General features: G+C 48.3%; 1 protein-coding gene across 1 annotated transcript; it reads left to right on the plus strand.

Annotated features, from left to right (window-relative positions):
• Positions 1–13059: 13059 nt before the first annotated feature.
• Positions 13060–26900, plus strand: LOC123145602 (actin cytoskeleton-regulatory complex protein PAN1). The gene is made up of 7 exons (XM_044565066.1): positions 13060–13494; positions 23246–23398; positions 23503–23566; positions 23640–23723; positions 23824–23945; positions 24305–24381; positions 25229–26900. Exons 1-7 carry the CDS (start codon positions 13346–13348, stop codon positions 26533–26535), a joined length of 1956 nt encoding a protein of 651 aa, XP_044421001.1. The 5' UTR covers positions 13060–13345; the 3' UTR covers positions 26536–26900.
• Positions 26901–27088: the final 188 nt, after the last annotated feature.

Below are 27088 nucleotides of genomic sequence, written 5' to 3' on the forward strand. Positions count from 1 at the left end.
AACAGAACTAGTATCAAATACCCAGGCACTACTGCGAGCATTAGTAAGGTACACATCAATAACATGTATATCAAATATAACTTTCACTTTGCCATCCTTCTTATCTGCCAAATACTTGGGGCAGTTCCACTTCCAGTGACCAGTCCCTTTGCAGTAGAAGCACTCAGTCTCAGGCTTAGGTCCAGACTTGGGTTTCTTCACTTGAGCAACAACTTGCTTGTCGTTCTTCTTGAAGTTCCCCTTCTTCCCTTTTCCCTTTTTCTTGAAACTAGTGGTCTTGTTGACCATCAACACTTGATGCTCCTTCTTGATTTCTACCTCCGCAGCCTTTAGCATCGCGAAGAGCTCGGGAATTGTCTTATCCATCCCTTGCATATTATAGTTCATCACGAAGCTTTTGTAGCTTGGTGGCAGTGATTGAAGAACTCTGTCAATGACACTATCATCAGGAAGATTAACTCCCAGTTGAGTCAAGTGGTTGTGGTACCCAGACATTCTGAGTATATGTTCACTGACAGAACTATTCTCCTCCATTTTGCAGCTCTAGAACTTATTGGAGACTTCATATCTCTCAATTAGGGCATTTGCTTGAAATATTAACTTCAACTCCTGGAACATCTTATATGCTCCATGACGTTCAAAACGTCGTTGAAGTCCCGGTTCTAAGCCATAAAGCATGGCACACTGAACTATCGAGTAGTCATCAACACGCGACTGCCAGGCATTCACAATGTCTACAATTGCTAGCGCGGGTGGTACACCTAGCGGTGCTTCCAGGACATAATTCTTCTGTGCAGCAATGAGGATAATCCTCAAGTTACGAACCCAGTCCGTGTAGTTTCTACCATCATCTTTCAACTTAGCTTTCTCTAGGAACACATTAAAATTCAAAGGAACAGTAGCACAGGCCATTGATCTACAACAACATAGACATGCAAAATACTAGCAGGTACTAAGTTCATGATCAATTAAAGTTCAATTAATCATATTACTTAAGAACTCCCACTTAGATAGACATCCCTCTAATCATCTAAGTGATCACGTGATCCAAATCAACTAAACCATGTCCGATCATCACATGAGATGGAGTAGTTTTCAATGGTGAACATCACTATGTTGATCATATCTACTATATGATTCACGCTCGACCTTTCGGTCTCAGTGTTCTGAGGCCATATCTGCATATGCTAGGCTCGTCAAGTTTAACCCGAGTATTCTGCATGTGCAAAACTGGCTTGCACCCGTTGTATGTGAACGTAGAGCTTATCACACCCGATCATCACGTGGTGTCTCGGCACGACGAACTGTCGCAACGGTGCATACTCAGAGAGAACACTTATAGCTTGAAATTTAGTGAGAGATCATCTTATGATGCTACCGCCGAACTAAGCAAAATAAGATGCATAAAGGATAAACATCACATGCAATTCAATATAAGTGATATGGTATGGCCATCATCATCTTGTGTCTTTGATCTCCATCTCCACAGCACCATCATGATCACCATCGTCACCGGCTTGACACCTTGATCTCCATCGAAGCATCGTTGTCGTCTCGCCAACTATTGCTTCTACGACTATCGCTACTGCTTAGTGATAAAGTAAGCAATTACATGGCGATTGCATTTCATACAATAAAGCGACAACCATAAGGCTCCTGCCAGTTGCCAATAACTTTTACAAAACATGATCATCTCATACAGCAATTTATATATCATCACGTCTTGACCATATCACATCACAACATGCCCTGCAAAAACAAGTTAGACATCCTTTACTTTGTTGTTGCAAGTTTTACGTGGCTGCTACGGGCTTAGCAATAACTGTTCTTAGCTACGCATCAAAAACCACAACGATTTTTCGTCAAGTGTGCTATTTTAACCTTCAACAAGGACCGGGTGTAGTCACACTCAATTCAACTAAAGTTGGAGAAACAGACACCCACTAGCCACCTGTGTGCGAAGCACGTCGGTAGAACCAGTCTCATGAACGCGGTCATGTAATGTCGGTCTGGGCCGCTTCATCCAACAATACCGCCGAATAAAAGTATGACATGCTGGTAAGCAGTATGACTATTATTGCCCACAACTCTTTGTGTTCTACTCGTGCATATAACATCTACGCATAGACCTGGCTCGGATACCACTGTTGCGGAACGCAGTAATTTCAAAAAAATTCCTACGATCACGCAAGATCTATCTAGGTGATGCATAGCAACGAGCGGGAGAGTGTGTCCATGTACCCTCATAGACCGAAAGCGTTATATCAACGCGGTTGATGTAGTTGTACATCTTCACGATCCGACCGATCCTAGCACCGAACGTATGGCACCTCCGTGTTTAGCACACGTTCAGCTCGATGACGTCCCTCGTACTCTTGATCCAGTTGAGGCCGAGGGAGAGTTCTGTCAGCACGACGGCGTGGCGACGGTGATGATGAAGTTACCGGCGCAGAGCTTTGCCTAAGCACTACGACGATATGACGAGGTGTGTTTCTGTGGAGGGGGGGCACCACACACGGCTAAGAGAAACTTTGGTGTGCCTTTGGGGTGCCCCCTTCCCACGTATATAAAGGAGGGAGGGAGGAGGAGGCCGGCCAAGAGGAGGCGCGCCCAAGGGGGGGAGTCCTACTCCAAGTAGGATTCGCCCCCCCCCCCTTTCCTACTTCCACAAGGAGAAGGGGAAGGAGGAGGAGAGAAGGAAAGGGGGCCCGGCCCCCCTAGCCCTAGTCCAATTCGGTATGGGCTAGGGGGGCGCGTGTGACGCCCCCGATTTGACCGTACACTAATCATGCACGCAAATGTGTACGATCAAGATCAGGGACTCACGGGAAGATATCACAACACAACTCTAAAACTTAAATAAGTCATACAAGCATCATAATACAAGCCAGGGGCCTCGAGGGCTCGAATACAAGTGCTCGATCACAGACGAGTCAGCGGAAGCAACAATATCTGAGTACAGACATAAGTTAAACAAGTTTGCCTTAAGAAGGCTAGCACAAAAGTAGCGACGATCGAAAAGGCAAGGCCTCCTGCCTGGGACCTCCTAACTACTCCTCGAAGCCGAACTCCATGTAGCATCATCCTCGGGATCTCTAGCTCCTGGACTCCAGCATCTGGTTGCGACAATCAGGTATAGAAAGGGGAAGAGGGAGAAAAGCAACCGTGAGTACTCATCCAAAGTACTCGCAAGCAAGGAGCTACACTACATATGCATGGGTATATGTGTAAAGGGCCATATCAGTGGACTGAACTGCAGAATGCCAGAATAAGAGGGGGATAGCTAATCCTGTCGAAGACTACGCTTCTGGCAGCCTCCATCTTGCAGCATGTAGAAGAGAGTAGATTGAAGTCCTCCAAGTAGCATCGCATAGCATAATCCTACCCGGCGATCCCCTCCTCGTCGCCCTGTTAGAGAGCGATCACCGAGTTGTATCTGGCACTTAGAAGGGTGTATTTTATTCAGTATCCGGTTCTAGTTGTCATAAGGTCAAGGTACAACTCCGGGTCGTCCTTTTACCGAGGGACACGGCTACTCGAATAGATAAACTTCCCTGCAGGGGTGCACCACATAACCCAACACGCTCGATCCCATTTGGCCGGACACACTTTTCTGGGTCATGCCCGGCCTCGGAAGATCAACACGTCGCAGCCCCACCTAGGCTCAACAGAGAGGTCAGCACGCCGGTCTAATCCTATGCGCGCAGGGGTCTGGGCCCATCGCCCTATGCACACCTGCACGTTGCATACGCGGCCGGAAGCAGACCTAGCCCCCTTAATACAAGCGCGAGCTTACGGTCCAATGCGGCGCGCGCCACTCAGTTGTTGACGTCAAAAGAGCTTCGGCTGATACCACGACGTCGGGATACCCATAACTACTCCCACGTAGATGGTTAGTGCGTATAGACCAAATGGCCAGACTCAGATCAAATACCAAGATCTCGTTAAGCGTGTTAAGTATCCGCGAACGCCGACCAGGGCCAGGCCCACCTCTCTCCTAGGCGGTCTCAACCTGCCCTGTCGCTCCGCCATAAAGTAACAGTCGGGGGCCGTCAGGAACCCAGGCCCACCTCTACCGGGATGGAGCCACCTGTCCTTTCAGCCCCCTCATCAGAATCACTTGCGGGTACTCCTCGAGCCGACCCGACTTTAGTCACCACATGTGTCATGTATATAATGTATATAGTATATACCCGTGATCACCTCCCGAAGTGATCACGGCCCAGTAGTATAGCGTGGCAGACGGACAAGAGTGTAGGGCCACTGATGGAACACTAGCATCCTATACTAAGCAATAGGATAGCAGGTAAGGGTAACAATTTTAGCAACCATGACAGGCTATGCATCAGGATAGGATTAACGGAAAGCAGTAACATGCTACACTACTCTAATGCAAGCAGTATAGAGAAGAATAGGCGATATCTGGTGATCAAGGGGGGGGGCTTGCCTGGTTGCTCTGGCAAGTATGAGGGGTCGTCGACTCCGTAGTCGAACTGGGCAGCAGCAGTGTCGGTCTCATAGTCTACCGGAGAGAAGAGGGGGAAGAAACAGTAAATACAATGCAAACATAAGCATGACGATGCGTGACATGACAATGAGCGGGGCTAGGTGTGTCCTAACGCGACAGTAGGTGGTACCGGCGAAGGGGGGGAACATCCGGGAAGTATTCCCGATGTTTCGCGTTTTTGGACAGATGAAACGGAGGGGGAAAGTTGCGTGTTTGATAGGTTAGGGAGGTGTGGTGGACGAACGGGCTACGTATTCGGATTCGTCTCGTCGTTCTGAGCAACTTTCATGTACAAAGTTTTCCCATCCGAGTTACGGATTAAAAGATATGATTTTCTAAAGATTTAATCATTTTCTAGAAATAACAGATTTAATTTAATTCGAAAAATGCTTATTGCGTCAGCATGACGTCACCCTGACATCAACAGTCAACCAGCCAGTTTGACTGGTCAATCTGACGCCTGGGACCCACCTGTCAATGACAGTGGGGGGGTTCACAGTGTTAAGAACTAATCTAATTTAGCCAACTAACCTACTGGGCCCACCTGTCACGGGGTAATTAGGTTAAACTAATTAAATTAATTATTCTAAAACGTGGTTTGGCTAATTAAAGGGTGGGTCCCGTCTGTCTGTGGTACTGGGCGGTCCAGTCAGCAGTTGACCAAGTCAACATGGTCAACGGGGCCCACGGGACCCACCTGCAGCGACCCAGGGATGGCCCCAGGGCCAGCCACGTCAGCGGCGTCGGCGTTTAGCCGCCGGCGGCCACAAACGCGGCGGCGGCGCACGGGAGGCCGCGGGATTTGGCTACAGGCCACCAAAATTGACGCGGGCTGTTGCGTTCGAACGGGGAGTCGATGCCGCGTCTACTAGGACCGGTGGCGTCGCCGGAGTTCGCCGAAGCTGACGGCGGCGAGCACCGAGGCGGATGCCGGAGCTCGGGCGTGGGCGGCTACGGCGAGGAGAGGCACAGCCGGGGACAGGGATAGGTGCGTTGGGGCCCTGGAGACGTGCTGAGAACGACGACGCGGTCGGACGCGAGCCACGCTTGCGGTGGCCGCGACGGAGAGCTCGACCGCGGCGGCGGGAGGGTGAGCGCGACGGGGGAGCGAGCTACGGGATGCGGTGAGCTAGGAGGGGAGGAGGAGGAGGTTCAGGGGCTCACGGCCGTTGCAGAGACGGCCCGGGGAAGACTCGATGTGCTCGGGGCGGCGTGGATTCCGGCGATGGCGACAACGGAGCAGAGGAGGGGGACGAGGTCGCCGCGGTCGCTGCAGGGGCTTCGAGTTCCAGCCCGAGGTGGCAGGAGGCGTAGGGGACGACGGCGGGGCTGTTGAGCACGTCTACGAGGTGATGGAGGGCCAGTGGCCGCGTCAACGGCGAGCAGCGGCGACGAGCTCGAGCGACCGAGGTCGGGATCGAGCGTGAGGAGAGGGGAGAGGTGAGGTGGATCTGATGGGAGGGGGAGATCTGGCAGGGGGCGAGTGGGGAGGAGAACCCGAGGAGGCGCAGGTGTGGCGACCTTATCCCCTCCCCGACGCCGGCGAGGGGGTCCGGCGGGGACGTGCCCCTGTTTAGGCGCGGTCGGGGGAACAGCGCACGGGGAAAGAAGACGACAAAGGGGGGCGGGGAGTGGGCCTGCGACGGTGGTCAGTCGGCTGGGCTGGCTGCCAGCTGGGCCGGTTGGCCCAGTGGGGGGTTCCTTTATTTCTTTTTTTTTTGTTTATTTTCTGTTTTCCTTTCTTTATCTATTTTCTTTTCTATTTTATTCTTTTAATTTCTGTTTTATAAAATATAAATACAACTCCTAAATTAATGTTATAATTTATTCTACTGCCCCAAAAAGTTTGACACCTAATTAAAATAGTTTGCATTATTATTAATTTTAAAAGGCATTTAATTAATTGTCATAGCTGCTGTTTTAATTACTTTAGAGCCTTTAAACATTTTATAAAAGTGTGGTTTCTCCACAATAATTACCTATGCATTATTTGGCAACACCCCAACATTTTAGTTTTAATATTTGAAAATCTTTACCATTTGACTTTAATTCAATTTTAAATTTGAATCGGTTTTGAACTAACCCGAGATTAACTACAGTGACAGAGGTGACGTGGCATCATTAGCAAGGAATTGCCGTAGTCTAATTATCCGGGCGTCACAGCGCGCGCCACTCCTTGGCCTGCCCCCTCTCTTCCACCACTAGGCCCATAAGGCCCAATAACTTCCCGGGGGGTTCGGTAACCTCCCAGTACTCCGGAAAATACCTGATACACTTCGGAACCATTCCGGTGTCCGAATATAACCTTCCAATACATCAATCTTTATGTCTCGACCATTTCGAGACTCATCGTAAGGTCCATGATCTCATCTAGGACTCCGAACAACCTTCGGTACATCAAATCACATAACTCATAATACAATCGTCATCGAACATTAAGCGTGCGGACCCTACGGGTTCGAGAACTATGTAGACATGACCGAGACACCTCTCCGGTCAATAACCAATAGCAGAACCTGGATGCTCATATTGGCTCCTACATATTCTACGAAGATCTTTATCGGTCAAACCGCATAACAACATAAGTTGTTCCCTTTGTCATCGGTATGTTACTTGCCCGAGATTCGATCGTCGGTATCATCATACCTAGTTCAATCTCGTTACCGGCAAGTCTCTTTACTCGTTCTGTAATGCATCATCCCTCAACTAACTCATTAGTCACATTGCTTGCAAGGCTTATAGTGATGTGCATTACCGAGAGGGCCCAAAGATACCTCTCCGACAATCGGAGTGACAAATCCTAATCTCGATCTATGCCAACTCAACAAACACCATCAGACACACCTGTAGAGCATCTTTATAATCACCCAGTTACGTTGTGACGCTTGATAGCACACTAAGTGTTCCTCCGGTATTCGGGAGTTGCATAATCTCATAGTCATACGAACATGTATAAGTCATGAAGAAAGCAATAGCAATAAACTAAACGATCATAGTGCTAAGCTAATGGATGGGTCTTGTCAATCACATCATTCTCTAATGATGTGATCCCGTTCATCAAATGACAACTCATGTCTATGGCTAGGAAACTTAACCATCTTTGATTAACGAGCTAGTCAAGTAGAGGCATACTAGTGACACTCTGTTTGTGTATGTATTCACACATGTACTAAGTTTCTGGTTAATACAATTCTAGCATGAATAATAAACATTTATCATGATATAAGGAAATATAAATAATAACTTTATTTTTGCCTCTAGGGCATATTTCCTTCACACGGCTCGCCAGGTTCGACGTTGATGAGGCGAGCGTGCCTGCTGATGCGGCTTTGGATGGTGGGGCGGTTAGAGCATCTACGGGTAGACATAGCTAATTTGGTCCCTCAAATGTCCGCAGACACGCCCGCGGACAATGATCGGACAAGTCATAAATTTTGCCATTTGCATCCACAAATGGTATTTCAAAACACTGCATACATGTAAACACATGCATGTCAATAATTTTAATTTGAATGCCAATTTCAGTGTAGACGACCCTAACTGACGGTCCATGTTGAGCCGGCAGGGTTGTTCGTACTTAGATTTCTAGTGTAGATGACATCCGTGTTGGCCCGATGGGATTGGGGTTTAGTCCCACCTCACCGCACGAGGATCATCCAAAATTGATAAGTATCAGTCATCATTGCACCCTTTATGAAGGTTATTAAATATTGAGTGACATTATGAATCTTCTCTGCTTATATAAACATTATCAATATCCCTCACAAAAGGAGGATTGATGGCTTCCTGGCTCTTTTGCTTCATAAGTGTAGTGTGCAGTCCGACGATGGAGGGCAAGGTTCGGTGCAAGGGTGACGGTGGAGGTAGCAGACGTCTGGTGCGGAGGAACAAATGAAAAGGGGTAGGTCGAAGTGGGATTTGGTCACTTTTTGTTGGGGTCGGGCCGTAAGTTCCGACGTGGCGGACGCAGCAGGGCCGCCTCATATCCACCCCATATTTGGACGGGATATGAGGGGTGCCGGGCAGTCTGGGTGTTTGAGGCTGGTTTGAGGCGCCCGTTTGGTTTTTTTTACCGGTCACTGACCGGCCGTCCGCCCAGTCGTTTGAGGGGGGTTTGAGGAGCCCGGTTGTAGACGCTCTTAGTTTGTTTTGGATGACGCTGACGCACTGGAAGTCTGGGCTTAGGTGATTGGGTTTATCCTTCATACAGTTGTACCTTGTACTTTTTCTTGGAAAGATAAAATCAATTATTGAGGGAGTATAAAAGTACATAAAAAATGCAAAGCAGACATAGTAAAAAATTACATCGAGATCCCAAGACCATCGAATGAGCACTACTGCCGCTAGAAAGAGCCACCGTCGTGTCGCTGTCGCCACTCCCTACTGGAGCCAGCTTGATCTTGTGGATTACAGTTGGGAAATATTCGTACACTTGCCCCTAAGTACTAGCGCCCTGGAGCCGCAGCGTCATCGTTGAACCCTTGCCTACATCTGAAGCACCTTACACCAAATCTCGCCACATATGACGAGAAACCCTAACCTCACTGCCCTAAGGATACAATGGGAATCTACGTCGAAGCTCCGACGACTATGTCCAAATGGAAGAATTCGAGAAGGATCAAAGCCCAGAAGACAAACTCAAAGAAGAGACGTCATCTGTCTAAGTGTCGCACCTACGGGGACTAAAAACCCCTAACCTAAACTACTAACCGGAGCGGAGGCACCAACAAATTCAATGCCAGAAATTATGCACGTACCACACGCCTCTCGGGCACTGATCATCCAGCACCATAGTGAATTGATCAGGAGCAACATCACCAAGGGCAAGGGCCACTTGGCCTACAACAAAAAGGCCTATATATATATATATATATATTCAATACGTTGAGGTTTGACTGGGTTGAAGGTATCATTTGATAGAATTGAAAGCTAAGGAAACCCACCCATTTTTGCCCCATAAAATAACACCGCCTAAAAATATAATGGGAAACACAAAGTCTCGAAAAGTGAAAATAGACGTGCCCGCCTCTTCTTGCACCACGTGTCGAGCATGGAGCAGAGTAGAGAAGACCCTTGCAACACAAAGTCACGTCACTTGTCATGCTGGAAAGCAACACGCGATGACCTCTGCAGCGGTGCCCTATTGATTTTTGGGGAAGCTCTTATTGTGTTCTTAACGCGATGTAAAACGACCAAACATGTAGGTGTCTGTCTAACCGTGCGAACGTTAAATGGATCGGTACAACATGTGCTAGACTTTACGGTTTTCTTTTTCGAATGGTTCTTTCATCCGGCTTCTATATATCTCGTTTGATCTTTTATTAAAAATAATTTAGAATTTTCAAGAATATTTGTACATTAATTTTTTTTTATTGATTAAAAAAATGTTTATGAATTTTAGAAAAATACAAAAAATCAAAAAAGAATATGAATAAAAAATATACAAATTGAAAATATGTTCATGGATTTGATTTTTTGTCAATTCAAAAAAATCCTGAATTTTAACAAATATTTATTCATTAGAAAATTGTACCCGAGTTTAATAAATGTTCACCAAATTTTTTTCTGGGTTTCAGAAACGCTTATGGATTTAAAAATGGAAAATAGGAAAATAAAAACAATAAAATAAAATCAGCAGAAAACATAAAAAAACACATAAAAAGAAAAGTGATCAAAGGGCTGTTCTAGAACTTTCCCAAAACCGGTGAAGAAGGAATAAAAAGGGCACGCACTAGGCCGACCCATATAGCCATAAAGCGCTGGAGGGGGGGGGGGGGGGTATGCGATCCCGAATCCGGCACAACCCCCGATCGAAATAAGCTGGCCCGTTTAGCACTATATAGTGATAGTTTGGATCTTCTCGCCTTTTTTCTGGCCTGTTCTTTTTTCAGTTTTGTTTTTGTCTGTTTTTAGACTGAATTATGGTCAACTTTTCGTTTTATATTTTATTCATTTATTACTTTTTCGTTTTTTCCATTTCTATATTTTATGATTTCTTTTACTTTGCAAATTCGTGAAATTTTCCCAAATTTATGATTTTCTTTCAAATTCGTGAACTTTTTTCCTTAAATTCAATCATAAAGTTTTTCAAATCCATGCACTTTTTTTCGAATCCGTGATTTTCTTCCAAATCAAAAACTTTTTTTCCAAAATCCTTGAAATTCTTTAAATTCATGATTTTTTTCATATTCATGAACTTTTTGCAAATCTTGGAGCTTTTTAAAAAAATCCACGAATTGTTTTTTTAATCGATGAAGATATTCAAAATCACAAAAAACGGTGGCCTATCTTTTTCCCCGAACGAATATCACAATACAACCAAGAAAAAAACAGGGCGCATGCAAGCCGAGTTGAGCGAGCGAAAAAAGAAGCGAAGCGAAGATGGGTCCTGGCCGCTTCCGTTCCCATGAATGTCAGTTCTCATTTTCGGCGCTATATGCGCTAATGAGGAGGTCTCTTATGGGATTGTTCAACATTAGACGCGTTACACGACAATATGATCTCCCGTGTTTGTCATCCATTCTTTTTATTTATTTGTCAAACACAAGGTCTCGCCCTGTCTCATTTCCACCCAAGATGAAGCAAATCAACATTCAGAAAAAGAGTGAAAATTGGAAATTCAATGCATATCTCAAAACTCACAATCACAGTTCTTGGATATATATGGTCAGGGTGCAATAGAGTCGGGCCACCCTTGATGTACAAGTTGAGTTAGTCCCCACATGATCATGAGGTACGACCACTATAAGAGCATGTTAATAGAAGAGCCTGCTGCTGGCTCTAAGAACGTGCCATGTCACTTATAGCTACTGTAAAAGTTAATTCATGTAATAAGATGGTTGTGTGTTAGCTGTTACTGTATCATTAATTGTTTGCATGTGAAGAAGCATAGGGCACTCATGTGATTGAAAGAGAGGGGAAACCCCAGCTAAAATCTCTCAAATCGGGTGCATGCGGGCGCTTTATTCTAGTTTAGTGTGTTGCAGCCGGGCGCTAGCCGAAGCGCCCGCTTCATTCTCTCTCTTCCTTTCTCACTCCTGCACATAGGATTTTGCTTACATGGAACATTTTGCAGCCTGCTTGATTAAGACCTATTATACTTGCTCTAAATTCTTGATCTTGACATAAGCATTTAAGAAAGCTTTATGCTAAGGTCTTTTGTTTATGCCGAGGTCTTTAACTAGCTCTAGAAGCAGTAATGACGGTAGAGTGAGCGGGTTAAGAACATTCCTTTTTGTTTGAGCTGCCAACGAACATAATACCATTTCGGCTCTTTGTAACGTCGATAGTCCAACAAAAGGTCAAATACCATTCGAAAAGAAAAACATGAGCTCCAAATTTAACCATGTAAGCTCCTTTTTACTGCCAATTTTGAACTTTATGAAACCTCTCCTGAAATTGCGTCTACCTCCCATAAATTTACTACTCAAGGACACATTCCCATATTAAAGTTTAAATATTCACACGTTTAAATGTGCATCCAAAATCCATGTGCAAGTAAAGCCCATGCCACCATCCCCGCAAAAAAAACAAAACCCATGCCACCAAACTCCAAGAACGCCATAAATAGCACAATTTAATCATGTGAAACTATTTCACACACGACTCCTTCAACCTAATTGTCAGAGGACATGCGATCCAACGACCATGCTCCAACACACACACGATGGAAGGCCGAGTTGAGTTGTTGTGAAAAAACCGCACAACTAGTGCCGTGCATGTAGCAACATTCTTAGTTAGTCATGTGATACCTCCTCTTGTCTTCATTTGTATGTCAAAGGTGATCATATTCGCTTACAGTGCAAAATTTCAGTGTCAAAGGTGATCATATTCGCACCGGTTCATGATGATTAAACGTGAGAATGACACAAACTTAATCTTGAAAAAGACCACATGGAAGAAAGAAACATTTTTTTCGGCCGAGCTCGAGTCGGCCTGAGCATCTCCTTCCCCTTCCCCGTACGCAGCGCGGCACAGGTTCGGGTGAATTTTTCCGGTTCCCTGCGGAACCGTGGGGTAGAAACAGTGCTCGGAATAAATTCCATCGGTACTTTTTCCCCTCCGCTCCAAGCGGGCCAGATAAAACCATCCCTAGGGAACCGAGCTCCCTGCGAAAATCCAGTAAAATCCATCAAATCCAAGCGTGAGCGCAGTAAAAATAAACGTTTTGCTTTCAACGGGTACGCGGTAGAAACAAAAGTTAAACAGGATTGGCACAGTAAAAAAGAAGTTGCACACTTCTGGTATGCGCTTCCGGTCCTTTCTGCGGAAGCGCCTTTGCCCCTTTTCATTCCCAAGTCGAGTCCTACTCCTGTAGCTAGCTCCCGCTGGGCGCGGGCCCACCCACCCACATGCGCGAACCAGAGGTCAAGTCCACGCGTGACGTTTCCTTTTCAATCCGGCGGCTCAGGCCGCGCCCACGCCAAGCGTCGCGGCATCCCAGCCGTCCGCCCACACCGCACGCACCTCCAGAGCCTCCCCCTGCGCCCCTCTCTTCCACACACACACACACGAATGCTACTGCCATACAGCAGCACCCACGCGGGCCCGCGCGTCAGCATCACTGACACTCCCACGACGCGCCTCTCCTAGGCTCCTAATCTACCCTCTCTCTCTCTCTCACTCGCCATTTTTTCATGCACCGGGCAGCGGCGGCCTCTTCGAAAACCCCAATCCCCCCACCTCCCCTCCCCTCACGGCGGTTCTCCTTGCCGCCGCCGCTCGCCTGAGGAGAGGAGAGAGGGAGGGAGAGATCTTGCTGCTGCTGCCGCTTCATCCTTGCCCGCGAAGCTGCCGCCGCTCGCCTGAGGCGTGGGCTTGTGAGAGGCGGGGCAGGCCATGGGGGCGGGGCCGAATCCGGACGCCGACGACGGGACCCCGGGCTTGCAGGAGCTGTTCCGGCACTACGACGACCTCTACTTCCGCGGCGCGCTCGCCGACGCCGGCTTCTCCGTCGAGCGGGCCGCCCCGCGCACCAAGACGATCACGTAAGTGCGCCTCTTGCACTCCCATTCCTTTGATTTTTTTTTGGGGTGGGGGTGGGGGGTAGGGGTTTGGGTGGGTGCCAGGATTAATGTTGGAGTCCCCGTTAGGAGATGGCTTGCTCACCCAATTTATTTCGCCGTCTTTCAACGACAGTCCTGCCTAGGATCGTGGTGCTGTAGATATATATATATTTTTTTTTTGCGAAATGCTATAGATTCTTCCTAATCGCCTCAAAAGATGTTTCATTGTGTACCATTTGACACTTCGAGTGTCATACAAGATTTTGATTCCCAATTCGGTCTGGGTCGATTTATTTGTCCAAACGGTGCAATGACGCTTCAGATCTTGATTTTTCTTTTTCTTTCCAAATATAGCATTTTCCCCACTGGCTGCTTGCTTGAGCTCAGCTCAGCATTCATTTTTTACCTTTTTTACGGTACCTTGGTATTCCCTCAAGTAGACATGGAGTGCCACTTAAATCTGACCCTCCACTTAGAAGGGTAGTTTAGTCTTTTCTCCTCTTAATTAGGTCGGTTTCTGATTTCTAATCAGATCATCCGTCCTATGACCAACGCAGCCGCCATTACTATAGCAATTATATACGTCTCCATGACGACAACGCCATTGCTGCCTGACATCTGCTCTTTTTCACATGCACCGATAAGAGCGAGTGGATGGACATGTTTTCTTTGCGCTGGAAGTTATAGATCAAACAGAATTTGGCTATAACTTCTCGAAAACCACACAAATTTTGTAACATGTACAAAAGAAATTGAAACACATATATAATATAAGTATTGCTGTGGAATACACGCGCGCGACATCAGGCTCGCAAGATAGTTCGTCAGCAGCCCGATAGCGTAATCAAAGCAGCCGCTACCCGTCCTTCCATAATCCATAATGAACCCAGTCGGTCAGATCAACTGAACACTTGTACAACTGCAGTGCCGACGTGATAGATCTCCGGCCAGCCTGATGATCCCGCCTCGCCCTAGTCATCCTGCTTCAGTGTGGTCGAGTTTTGGCGAGGAAGCAAACGCGCTCGCGGTGCCCTGTTTGGCGACCATTCCCAGTAGATGCTATTCCAGCAAGTCCGTGGCCCTATGGCCGTCTGTCTCCTGTAAGCGGGCAAATCATTTTTTTTTCGAAAAGGGGATCTCCCCGGCCTCTGCATCAGAGTGATGCATACGACCATCTTATTAACGAAATAAAAGGTTCCAACAAGGTTCCAAAGGCTCCGACTGAAAAGTATTAAAAAGACAGCTCACACAGAGCTAAAGAGGCTAGAAACACAGACTAGCCAAGATAAGACGCCACAACCGGCTGGCTAAAGATAGATAGGTAAACTAATTGCCTATCCTATTACATGACCGCCATCCAAACCGGTTGAAGATATCTCGAGCTACCATCTCTCAGCGGATAGATCCAGTAACCAAATGCTCCCTGGCCTCCATCGGAGTGAGTAGCGACCATGAACGGATCACGGCCGTGGCTCGGAAAATAACCTGCAAAAAGTGAATACGTGATGTTCTGTTAAAAACCAAATCATTTCTGCAAGTCCAGATAGTCCACAACAAAGCGCAAACTCCAACATGAATATGTCTCGCTAAGTCAGGCTCAATCCCAGTGAGCCATGTCCCAAATAACGTAGTGACAGAATTCGGTGGAGTAATATTAAAAGCAATGTGAACCGTCCGCCAAAGGACTCTGGCAAACGGGCAATCAAGAAAGAGATGTTTGATTGTCTCGTCCCGATCACAGAAGCTACACCTCGTAGGTCCTGTCCAATTACGCTTAATCAAGTTATCCTTGGTTAAAATAACATGTTTATGGAAAAACCACATAAACACTTTTATTTTCAAAGGAACTTTGACAGCTCAAACATGCTTGGAGGTAGGAATGGAGCTCGGATTAATTACATCAATATACATTGATTTAACCGTGAATACTCCAGACCTAGTCAGTTTCCAGCGTAATTCATCGGGTTGTTGAGAAAGATGTACATCCATTAGTCTCCGAACTAGAAGGAGCCAATCTTCTCAACGATTGCCCACTAACGACCGTCTGAACTGAATATTAAGGGGGATGGATTGAAACACCGTAGCAACGAACACCTCACGTCGTTGAACAATGCGATATAAAGACGGATATTGAATGGCCAAGGGTGTCTCGCCGAGCCAAGTATCCTCCCAGAAGCGTGTACTAGCGCCGTTGCCAATAACAACCTTTGTCCTATTAAACAGAGATTGTTTGACTTTCATCAGTCCTTTCCAGAAAGGCGAGTCAGTTGGCCTGACTGTGACCTGGGACAAGGATTTTGTCTGTAGGTACTTGCTGCGAAGGATTTGGGCCCACATGGCATCAGTCTCAAAAGAAAGCTTCCACAGCCACTTGCTAAGAAGGCATCAGTTCTTAACTTCAAGATTTTCAATACCAAGACCCCCTTGGTCTTTCGGTCTACAGATGATATCCCATTTTGCAAGTCTGTATTTTCTTTTTAGATCATCACCCTGCCAAAAGAAACGCGATCGATAAAAGTCCAGTCTTTTCCTAACACCAACTGGGACTTGAAAGAACGATAAGAGAAACATAGGCATACTCGTGAGCACCGAATTAATCAGAATTAATCGGCCTCCGTATGACATGAGCTTGCCCTTCCAGCAACTCAGTTTCTTCTCAAACCGGTCTTTGATGCACTTCCATTCTCTATTAGTCAGCTTTCGATGGTGGATTGGAATACCTAGGTAAGAGAAAGGTAAATCCCCCAAGTCGCACCCAAACAATTGCCTATAAGCCTCCTGTTCGTCTTTGGCTCTACCAAAGCAGAACAACTCGCTCTTATGAAAGTTAATCTTTAACCCGGTCAATTGTTCGAAAAGGCATAACACCAACTTCATATTTCTCGCCTTGGCCAGGTCATGCTCCATAAAGATGATTGTATCATCAGCGTACTGAAGGATGGATACACCTCCATCAACCAGATGAGGTACCAAGCCACCTACTTGACCATTCTCCTTAGCCCTTCCTATCAAGATGGCTAACATATCAACCACAATGTTAAACAGGATAGGGGACATCGGATCTCCTGTCTTAGGCCTTTATGTGTCTGGAAGTAATGACCAATATCGTCATTCACTTTAATTCCCACACTCCCTTTTTGCGTAAACGATTCAACCTGGCGGCGCCAGGCTTCATCAAAACCTTTCATACGCAATGCCTGTTGGAGAAATGGCCATTTGACCTTATCGTACGCTTTCTCGAAATCCACCTTAAAAATTACACCATCTAATTTCTTGGAATGGATTTCATGGAGCGTTTCATGAAGGACGACCACCCCTTCAAGGATGTTTCTGTCCGGCATGAAGGCAGTTTGGGAGTGCTGCACCACAGAATGCGCAATCTGTGTGAGCCTATTAGTCCCGACCTTGGTGAAGATTTAAAAACTAACATTGAGAAGGCAGATCGGCCTGAACTGCTCAATTCTCACAGCATCCGTCTTCTTAGGAAGCAGTGTGATAGTTCCAAAATTCAAGTGAAATAATTGAAGCTGTCCAGAGAACAGATCATGAAACATAGGTAGCAAATCCCCCTTAATAATATGCCAGCACTTCTTGTAGAACTCCACCGGAAATCCATCCGGTCCGGGAGCCTTATTATTTTTCAACTGTGCTATAGCATCAAACACCTCCTTCTCCGAGAACGGGGCAACCCGAATATCATTTTCAGCAGCCGAAAGTTGAGGCACATCCTCAGTTCTGGACTCATCGAGGGATACACAATTATCCTCCGGAGGTCCAAATAACTGCCTATAATACTCGGTTATATATGTTTTTAGGTTATCCTGTCCTAAAATAGTGCCCTCATCTTGTTCAAGTTGGAATATTCTCTTCTTTCTGTGCTTACCATTAGCAATCAGATGAAAGAATTGAGTATTCGCGTCCCCTTGGACCACTTTGCGGACCTTAGCCCGCAAAGCCCACTTCAATTCTTCTTCGCGGAGAAGTTCTTTCAACCTCTTCTCTGCCTCAGTTTTAACCTGGAGCTCAGCAGGCATCAAAATCGTGGATTCGGCCTTAATGTCCAGAGTCTGTATAAGAGAGAGGAGCCTGTCCTTCTCAATCTTATACACCCCACTAAGGTGCTTAGCCCAACCCCGTAAGAAGCTTCTCAAACTCCTAATCTTATTTTGCCAACGCTCAACCGCAGTCCTACCTCCTACACCCTTCGCCCATTCCCTAGCGATCAGGTCTAAGAACCCTTCGCGTTCGAACCAGGCCATCTCAAAAGAAAAGGTGTTTTTGTTTCCCACGTGGTTCGGCTCCCCTGAGTCAACGAACAAGGGTGTGTGATCGGAAAAACCCCGCGAAAGAGCTTGAACCGTCACAAGCGGGAACTTCTGTTCCCACTCCACACTCGCAAGAACTCGATCAAGCTTTTCGTAAGTCGGGTTGGGCAAAGAGTTAGCCCAGGTAAACTTTCTACCAGAAAGCTCTATCTCCCTCAGATCCAAGCTTTCAATAATAGTATTGAACATGAACGACCACCTGCCGTCAAAGTTATCATTATTCTTCTCCTCTCCTCCTAATGATGTTGAAATCACCCCCAACTAAGATTGGAAGCTGCTCGGACCCACAAATCCGAACAAGATCCGCCAAAAATTCCGGTTTAAGCTCGGGCTGTGCGGCACCATAAACCGCCACCAACGCCCAGTTGAAACCATCAACCTTAGACCTGACTCGAAACTTAACCGCGAAGTCGCCCATCACTACACTATGGACTTCAAGCGAATCGCATCTCACACCCAGCAAGATACCACCCGATCTTCCTCGCGGAGGGAGGCAATGCCAATCAAAATCAACACCACCCGCAAGAGAGGAAAGGAACTGGGGCGCAAAGTTGTCTCTACTAGTTTCCGATAGAGCAATAAAATCTAAACGATGCTCTAGAGATGCCTCAGCAAGAAACCTTCTTTTAGCCAAGTCTTTCAGACCTCTGCTATTCCAAAAGATTCCTTTCATCACTCATCATGAAAAATTTTAGTAGTACGAATCCTAGCACTCCTACGAACTGCAGAATCGGGATAAATTTTCCGTTTCCACTTACGCTTTGGTTTACTAGGTCCTGACTCCCGATCCTCATAACCGGGCTCAGCGGAATAAACAACTGCATTATCTATGGGATATCATTGTCCTCAGACTCATGATTGGATGGTGCTAGATCCACACACATATTATCGAGCACTCTAACCCCTAATGCATCAATCTCATTGTCATTCATGGGTTTAACCGCTGCAAGATTACGAATAGTCTCTAAGGCACGCTCCGCCTCCAAATCTAACAAATCATTCACCGAATTGGAAATCTCACTATCTGTAGCCCCGAGTGAAACTCCTAATTGGTTTGCATTATTTATAATTTCCTCATTAGAAAAATGCAATAAAGAATTAGATATGTTGACGGACATACCAGTAGAGATCTCAGCATCATGAAGCTTGGCCGCCCTCATAGCGCACCTCTGCTGCATGTCATCAACCTCCGGAAGCTCCTGAATGCGAGCACTCATTCGCCTCCCCGTCGAGGCCGGGTCCGGGATCCCGCCAAAAGCAACGACCTCCTCCCTAGTAACTCCTCGCGCTGAAACCCGCGAAGGGTCAACCAAGGTTACCGGAGGAGGCGGCTGCGGGCTCCCATACCCCTCGGACAAGTGCCCCAAGCCGAGACCCATAGCAACGGGTACGCTGGGAGGGAGGATGGCGGGGGCCGCCTGCCCGAGCCCTCCTCCCGCCCCACCCTTCGGCGAAGAATGGGTCGTCATCGTCGCAGGAGACGCGGTCCTCCTGACCGCCGAAAAGGGAGGAGGAGCCAGGGCCACCTGCCCCAAACCCCCCACCCCCAGCGTCTCAGCAAGCGCAGGTGCCGTCTCCACGACCGGAGGAGACTCGGTCCTCCTGACCGCCGACGAGGAAGGAGGAGTCAGGGGCACCTGCCCCAAACCCCCCTCCCCCGACGTCTCAGAAGGCGCGGACGCCGCCACGACCGAAGGAGATGCGGTCCTCCTGACCGCCGACGAGGAAGGAGGAGTCAGGGCCGCCTGCCCCAAACCCCCCTCCCCCAACGCCTCAGAAGGCGCGGCCGCCGCCGCCACGCCCGAAGGAGAGAGAGCCGAGGCCGCCTGCCTCGGGCCCCCTCTCCCAGCACCCGCCGATCCCGCCATGACCAGCGATGCCGACGTCGGGATAGTGAAGAGGGAAGTCGAAGCCACCTGCCCCGAACCCCCTCCCCCACGCCCCACCTTAGCCGCAGCCGTTATCTCCGGAACCTCGACCTCAGGTGGATCAACCACTGACTCCCCGTCCCCGGAGCCAACCAAAGTCCTCACCGACGATGTCCGCACCAAGCATCCAGCCAGTGCACCACCGGCATCCTCGAACTCCAACAAAGGTAGTGACTGCTCAAACGCATCATCAGAATCTACCCGGTCACTCCAAAGTCTGGGAGGGGCAGAGGCTGGCTCAAAGGACCCAAACCGCAACGAAGTCATAGGCACCGATGGTGAGGGTGCCGGCTCAACCCCGGTCCCATCCCCGGACTGAGCCACAGGACGAGAGCCGTTAGTCCCCTCACGAGTCGACTCGTCAGTTGGTGCCCCCTCAGCTCCCGCACTGTCGTCCCCCTCGTGCATATCAACATCATTCCCAATCATTGCCTCAGCAAACAGGGTGGCGTCCTCAAACTCGATCTCAAGAGGAAACACCTCTCCCCTATAAGTCCAGTTGACCACATCAGGCACGAACTCAATATCCAAAACGCTCACTAAGATGCGGGCCACTCCATGTGCACGAGTAAAGGCCATATCCACTTTCTCCGTCTTGCCAACCATAATGCCCATACTGGCCACAACTCGAACATCCTGCAAAGGCTTAGATGGAGCCCCCGAAAACCTCAACCAGACCTGCGTAAGCGGCTTTCCTTTAGGCTCCACCTGCTGCCACTCATGGAACTCCAGAATGCACCTAGTGCCAGGAACTCTACATAAACCAAAACTCAACAGTCTCTGCAGATCATCCACAGAAGGAAACTCCACCTTAAAAACATTGGCCTCGAGAGTAACGAGCTCCCAATGGAAGTCCCCCGGTGCCAGTTCCTGAAGCCTCTGCACAATCTGAGCCTCCGAAACCTCACCCTGAGTAGCTTTGACAACCCCGGTGGTCAAGCTCAAAGTCTCCTCCGAAATCTCTCTCGCGGCCGGGGACTCAAAGAACATAAGCTCAGCACAATAAACTCCATACATTGTCAAAGACGGAGCCTGGTCACGCAACAACGGGCAATCCCCCGAGGCATGTGCCGGCTTACCACAGGACTCACACAGCTCTGCCACGCATTCAGCAATGAAGTGGCCCTTCTCACCACAACGGTAGCAAAGCATCCTTTCCTTCTTACGCGCCCACTTGGACGCCCTCTCAGCATCAGACCTGTCGGTAACCTCAGTCACACTCCCAGTCGCAGGAACCTCAACATTGGCTAGAGCCGCTACCACCTCCATCGCCTGGGGAGGGAGCTCCGTGGAAGCGCGATCGGTCTCCACTACTGACGCCGCTTGGTCCACAACTGCCGAAGGCGGAGGCGGTCTGCGATGATACCTCCCGCGGCCACCGCCCCGACCACCACGATGTCCACGGTGACCCCCTCTCTGGCGGTGATTCGGACCGGAGGCACCCTCAACAAAACCTCCTGGAGGGCCGAGAAACGGTCTCTCAGCAGACCCATCACTCTGCCAGGCATAACCACGCCCCCCTCCCGTGGAGGAGGAACCACGGTGCTGTCCATCGCCATACACATCTAACCCATCGTCCCCCCATTGGCCTCGGGGCGGAGCACGGGACTCTTTAGAACTTGAATTCTGCCTCGTCTGAGATGGTCCCGACCGGTTTTGAGCCGGCCGCGCGACGAAGTGAGGCGGAGGCGCGGCATGAGACTGACCGCCCACAGGTGACGGCACGATCCCAGGAGTAGCACCACCTCTGCCAGTACCAGCTACACCAGCCGCGCCCAGCGCTGGGGGCCTAGGCCCGCCTCGACCCGCTGCCGGCGGAGCGACGGGCGCCGGAGGCCTGAGCCCGCCCTTTCCAGCCGCCGGTTGCAAGGACACCCCCGGCGCTGGAGGCCTAGTCCCACCTCGACCTGCTACCGGCTGAGCAACGGGCGCCGGCAGCCTCACGCCCGAGTTAGCGTTACCGCGGCCCGGTCCCGGTGGAACGCCCCCGCCTGCCGGCTGCCTCTGGCCTGGCGGCACGAGGGCTCCACGCCCGGCCCCCGCCGCCGGTGGCGGCTCCTCCCCACACCGCCCAGCTGGAGCGGACGAGGCTAGTCTCTTCGATGGCGGCGGCGCAGCCCCGCGACCGGCCATGTCCAGGAGAGGTCGAATCCTTCTCGCCCGACGAGCACCACACGTGGGGAATCCCCTGGTCCCGCGCCTGCGAACCCTAACAGCGACAGACGACGGCGCACGACAGGAAGGAGACCGATCCCCCTCGTACGTGCATGTGATTGCGTTGCGGGATGGAGTATGGTCCGGTTCAGCATGGGCCTCATACCCATCCGACCTAGGCCCAACTCCTCGTGGACTCGAATCCCTCCGAGCCGGCCCAACGGAGCCCAACAAGCTGTTCAAACGCCGCGCTCTCGCCTCCGAGATCCCCATCGCCGGCGCAGCCAAGACCGGCGCCGCCGGTGCCTGACGACCGCCGATCCGCCTCGCATTCTTCCTCTTCTTAACAGTAATCCACGACTCCGGCCTAATCATGTCGAAAAGCGTAAGATTCGGAAGACTCACCTTAGGTATGGGACCCTTCCAAGGTCGAATCGCGGATGCCGCCGTCCTCCGATGCACTACACGTCGAATCATCTCTTTCTTCTCGTCCGCGCGAAGACCGATTCGCGCCGGATCTTCCGATGGCAGAACGCGATCAATCGTCGTAGCCACCTCATCTTCAGTATAACCTGAATGAAAAAATTCGCAAATGAGATCTGAAGGAGTCGGTGAGGGCAGGGGATCCGCCGGAGAATCCCCATCGTCGTCCACGTCTTCTTCGTCTGAGTCGGCGAGAGCCCAAAACCTCCCGCCGACCCGCCGGCGATCACTGGACGCGTAGTTGGCCAGGTGGTCGCTCGATCTGATAGCTTTAATAATTTCGTGTTTGATTTGTGATTGTCATGCGCGGCCAGCCCGTGTCTCCAAGCACGTACGAGGTACTCCCTGCTTTTTTTAGTTGCTACTCTTTCATACACACGTTGGAGTACCAACTGTCATCCATCGTTGGATCAAGAGAAATGGAGGGCTCATATTCATTTAGGGGTACTGTAAAGGAGCTCTCATTTTTATAGGTCGCAGCACTTCCTTAATGAACTCATTATCACATTACCTAGATATATACTCCCTCCGTTCCTAAATATAAGTCTTTTTAGACATTTTAAATGGACTACAACATACGGATGTATGTAGACATATTTTAGAGTGTAGATTCACTCATTTTGCTCCGGATGTAGTCACTAGTTGGAATCTCTACAAAGACTTATATTTGGGAACGGAGGGAGTAGACTTTAGCAGAGCATTTCCTTACTGTATGTTGATTCTGGGCTATAAAACGTCAGTGTGTTATCTAGTAATATAAGTGTTTTTTTCAATTATTAAGTTGACTTGGTTTATTATGAAAAATAATATAAAGAAAACACTGATTCGATTGTACACAAGCAGTTCTTTCGGATACTGTTCCCTTGGAGACCTGAGCAAAATAACACTCTACAAGCCAATGCCACGATATCGCACAAATGCCGATCTGAAGAACGCCCTGCTGCATCTCATGATTCACGGAATCGTATTTGTAAAGCGTGGTCTGACGAGCCTCGGGTAAATACTTGTATCCTTTCAACTCAGATTGTGTGTTCCAATCTTAGTCCTCTCCTAGCATGCCTGCCTGCCTGCTGCTTAAGTTTTCCTGTGCATTCATGCAGCCATGGTCCTGCTTTCCGTGATTGGATGGATGCTATCAACACTAGCCCCATCGACGATTACGCGGTTAGTATTTTCTGCCAGATATGTTTTTAACCATTACACAGTTCATTGATGATTTCGATTTTTGCTTGCCCAGAGACCAAAAGGTGGCTACTGTATCACCACCACCCATGATTTCAGTCAGGAAAAATCCTGCAACATGCAGGGTTTTCTGTGGAAGGTACTACTTTCCATAGTTCTCTGTTTAGTGTTTTCCTTTTCGATGTTAAATTTCTTTAAAGTTTACCTCTTACTGGCATGTTCAATGTTTTAAATTTCAGTGTGAATCGTGTGGCGATACACTTATGAGGGCCAAGAACCTGGGACCTCCATCTGATTTCTGCTGTATCGAGAATGTTAGCCAACCTGCAACCTGCGACAACATGCTTTGCCACTGGCACAAGTAAGTAAGACTGCATAAATTTACCCTGACATATAACTCATCATGTTTATACGATGAGTTGTAAAATTGTGCCTCACATTCTTAATTGCTGTTTTCTCGCACAAAGTCGACAAGATATGCTGTTGAACGCTTTAACACTGGGTGGTTCGTTTCTTTGAAATTTGCCTCTGAATCATTTAGATGCAGAATGACGTCTCAAACTCGTATACCATTTGTTTGTTATTTTTAATACTCTAGGAGACTTCTGAATGTTTTTCTAGATAATATTTACTTTCAACTAATGTTTGCATGGTGAACTTCGAAGGTGTATGTGTTCGAGAAAACTTCAAAGGTGTATTGACTGATGCTATTTTCTGCAGCCACAAGAAGGATTGTCATGGTAAATACGTGGTGACCAAACCAGCAGTGACACCAGGACAAAAGATGGCTCCAAAAGGTAAATGTCAGAATCAATTATCTAATACGCTATCGGTTATGAGCTCCAAACTAACCATAACGAGAATAGAGGTCAAACCTGGCTCTCTGCTTCAGTTTTACCACTACACGATTCACCTAAAATTTGTCCGGTTTACGGTCACTCTTACATTCTTGTATCTTAAATTGTCAGCATGCATGCAACTTTTTGTGTCCACATTTTGTTTTTTATTCTGTAGCTTGATACATTCAAGAATCAAGATAGCTACCATGTGTTATAAAATTCTTGGCTGACGTTGTAGGTGTGAGCTACCTATTATAGATTCTTTTGTTGATGCTATACAATTAAGTGAAAAAAATAAGGTGCTTGTGTCAGCAGTGGCACTGAAACTGAAACCATGATATCTAACAAAAAATAGATCAGCTGTAGTCCCTAAATATTCAGGAATCAAGATAGCTACCATGTATTATAAAATTCTTGGCTGATGCTGTAGGTGTTTATCTATTATAGATTCTTTTGCTTATGCTATGATTAAGTGAAAAACAATGTGTTTATGTCAGGAGTGGCACTGAAACTGAAACCATGATATCTAACAAAAAATAGATCAGCTATTCCCTCACAAATGAAAGATCAAGTCCACTGTATGGTAACTCTTTTTGCGCGTAACTTGGTGGGTCATGTAAACGTGTTGCTGTAGTGATTTTTTTTTTGCTTAATCATTCATTATGTGAACTTTGGTACTTCCAGCATCAGTGCAAAATATTGTTCGCCAACAAGCACGTAGACTTCACAGTAGTCCCCAAATTAAAGTCAATTATTTGCTATAAGTAACTTTTTACCATATCAACTTACAACATGACTTCTTCAGGTACAACCAAAATGTCCAAGTCACAACAAGGAGCTGTGCAACAATCATATCCATATTCAGATGAAGTGCAGGAGAATAGCTCTTTGAAGAAGGCACGCAAGAGAAATATACCTGAAGACTTTCAGAAAGCAATTGTTTTGTCCGCTGCCCCTCGGAGAAAGCCGAAGCAAGAGCTTCTCGCATGGGCGAAGCGCGAGCATTTGCTCAGCAGCAATGCAAAATCACCGGGCAGCAGCCCCTCAAAGAAGGCAGATGACTCTCAGAAGGCAATTGTTCTCTCTGCTGCCCCTCGGAGCAGACGGCCGAAACGGAAGCAAGCATCTGTTGCATCAGAGGAGCACGGGTTTGTCTCTCCAGGGAGGAGTTGCAACAATGCAAACTCACCGCGAAGCAACACCTCCAGGAAGGAAGTTCAGAGATCCAGTGTGCAGCCTTGTGTATCTCAGAAGAAACCGAAGCTAGGGCAAGGCCTGGTCGCATTGGAGAAACACGTTTCCCGGCCTGCTGCCACTCAAAGCACGCTCAAGCAGCCGGCCAAATCCAGCTCCTCGATGAAGGCAAGGAAGCAGCATCAGCCTGAAGAGTTTCAGAAAACAGCCGTTCAGCCTGCCGTCCCTCAGACTCGGAGCAAACGGAAGCAGTCGAACCGTGCTGCGCCGGAGAGGCAGGCGGCGAGAAGCGAAGCCTGGGGCTCTGCCGAGGAGAAAGAGTACGTTTGCTTCAGCCTGTGGCTGAACTTCTATGAATCGGAGTGCTCCAGTGGATCGGCCGAGCCGCTCGTGAACAAGAGAACGGTGCGGAGGAGAAGGGAGAGGGAACGCTTGGTTCAGAGAGCACGTTCACGCTCCATCGAGGCCCGGCCGGATGAGGAGGTCTCATCTGGACAAACCGAGCCACCGGCTTTGCAGTTGGAGGTCATTGCTATCGATGACGAGGTGATGGCTGAAGCTCCGTCCATGGACGATGTTCTTGCCCCTCCCGCTGATCAGGTGGTGGCTGAAGCCCCTGGAGCTGGAGGTCTGTCCCAGCCACCAGCTCCATCCATGGACATCGTCGTCCCTCCTGCGGACCATGGAGGCCGATCTGATCGGTCTACAAGCATGAACATTGCTGCTGCTGCTGCTCCTGCTGGCCAGGTGATGACTCAGGCCACTGTAGATCAGTCACAGCCACGAGCTCCGTGCTCCATCGCCGCTGATCAGGTGGTTCCAGTTCCACCTCGTTCGGCTGACCCGCCTGGTTTAACTCCTCCAAATCCAAGAAGTTGGCCTGCCGTGATAGACATCTCTGACGATGATGGTGACTGAACTCCTTTTCCATCACCCTAATGCTCTGCTTATTCTGGATTAGATTCCCGGTCAGTGCTTACTATAGGTAGCTAGTAGTTATCACTGTCGTTTAAGCGTCGAACCAGTGTTTAATCTTAGCATCGTCAAGCGATGTATGACTGATTTGCTGTGGAGGCATAGAGCTCTGACCTGAACGGCGAAATTAACATCCTGTGAAATGGCGCTTGGCGCGCGCTACGACTCTCTTTCTGTAATATTTTCCGAGACACCGGCTTAGGGGCATGGTGAACTGAAGCATGAAGCTAGCTGCATTGTAACGTCGAAACATGCGTGTATCATATGGGAAAGTTGAGACTTTCTTGCGCTCGCTAGATCATTCGAGCCATCTCGCGTATCCTTCTGCGGGCGGTGTTACTGGTCATTGCTACTCTCTTTTTTTTCTACCGCGAGTACACAAAAGTTTTGCGTATCTTTTCGTTGATCTTGCCTTGCCATGGTGTTTTTGTGAGCATGCCATTTGCTCGACGAAATTATCTTGATATGACCATGGAAGCTCTGGAAGCTACTACCT

Source organism: Triticum aestivum, chromosome 6D (assembly GCF_018294505.1).
Source record: "Triticum aestivum cultivar Chinese Spring chromosome 6D, IWGSC CS RefSeq v2.1, whole genome shotgun sequence".
Lineage (NCBI taxonomy): Eukaryota > Viridiplantae > Streptophyta > Magnoliopsida > Poales > Poaceae > Triticum > Triticum aestivum.

Bases quoted from the DNA above. Each gene is read 5' to 3' on its own strand.
- LOC123145602 (XM_044565066.1), top strand. From the start codon at position 13,346: ATGGGGGCGGGGCCGAATCCGGACGCCGACGACGGGACCCCGGGCTTG. The intron at 23,399-23,502 runs GTAAATACTTGT...GCATTCATGCAG, and splicing joins CGTGGTCTGACGAGCCTCGG to CCATGGTCCTGCTTTCCGTG. The intron at 23,946-24,304 runs GTAAGTAAGACT...TATTTTCTGCAG, and splicing joins ATGCTTTGCCACTGGCACAA to CCACAAGAAGGATTGTCATG.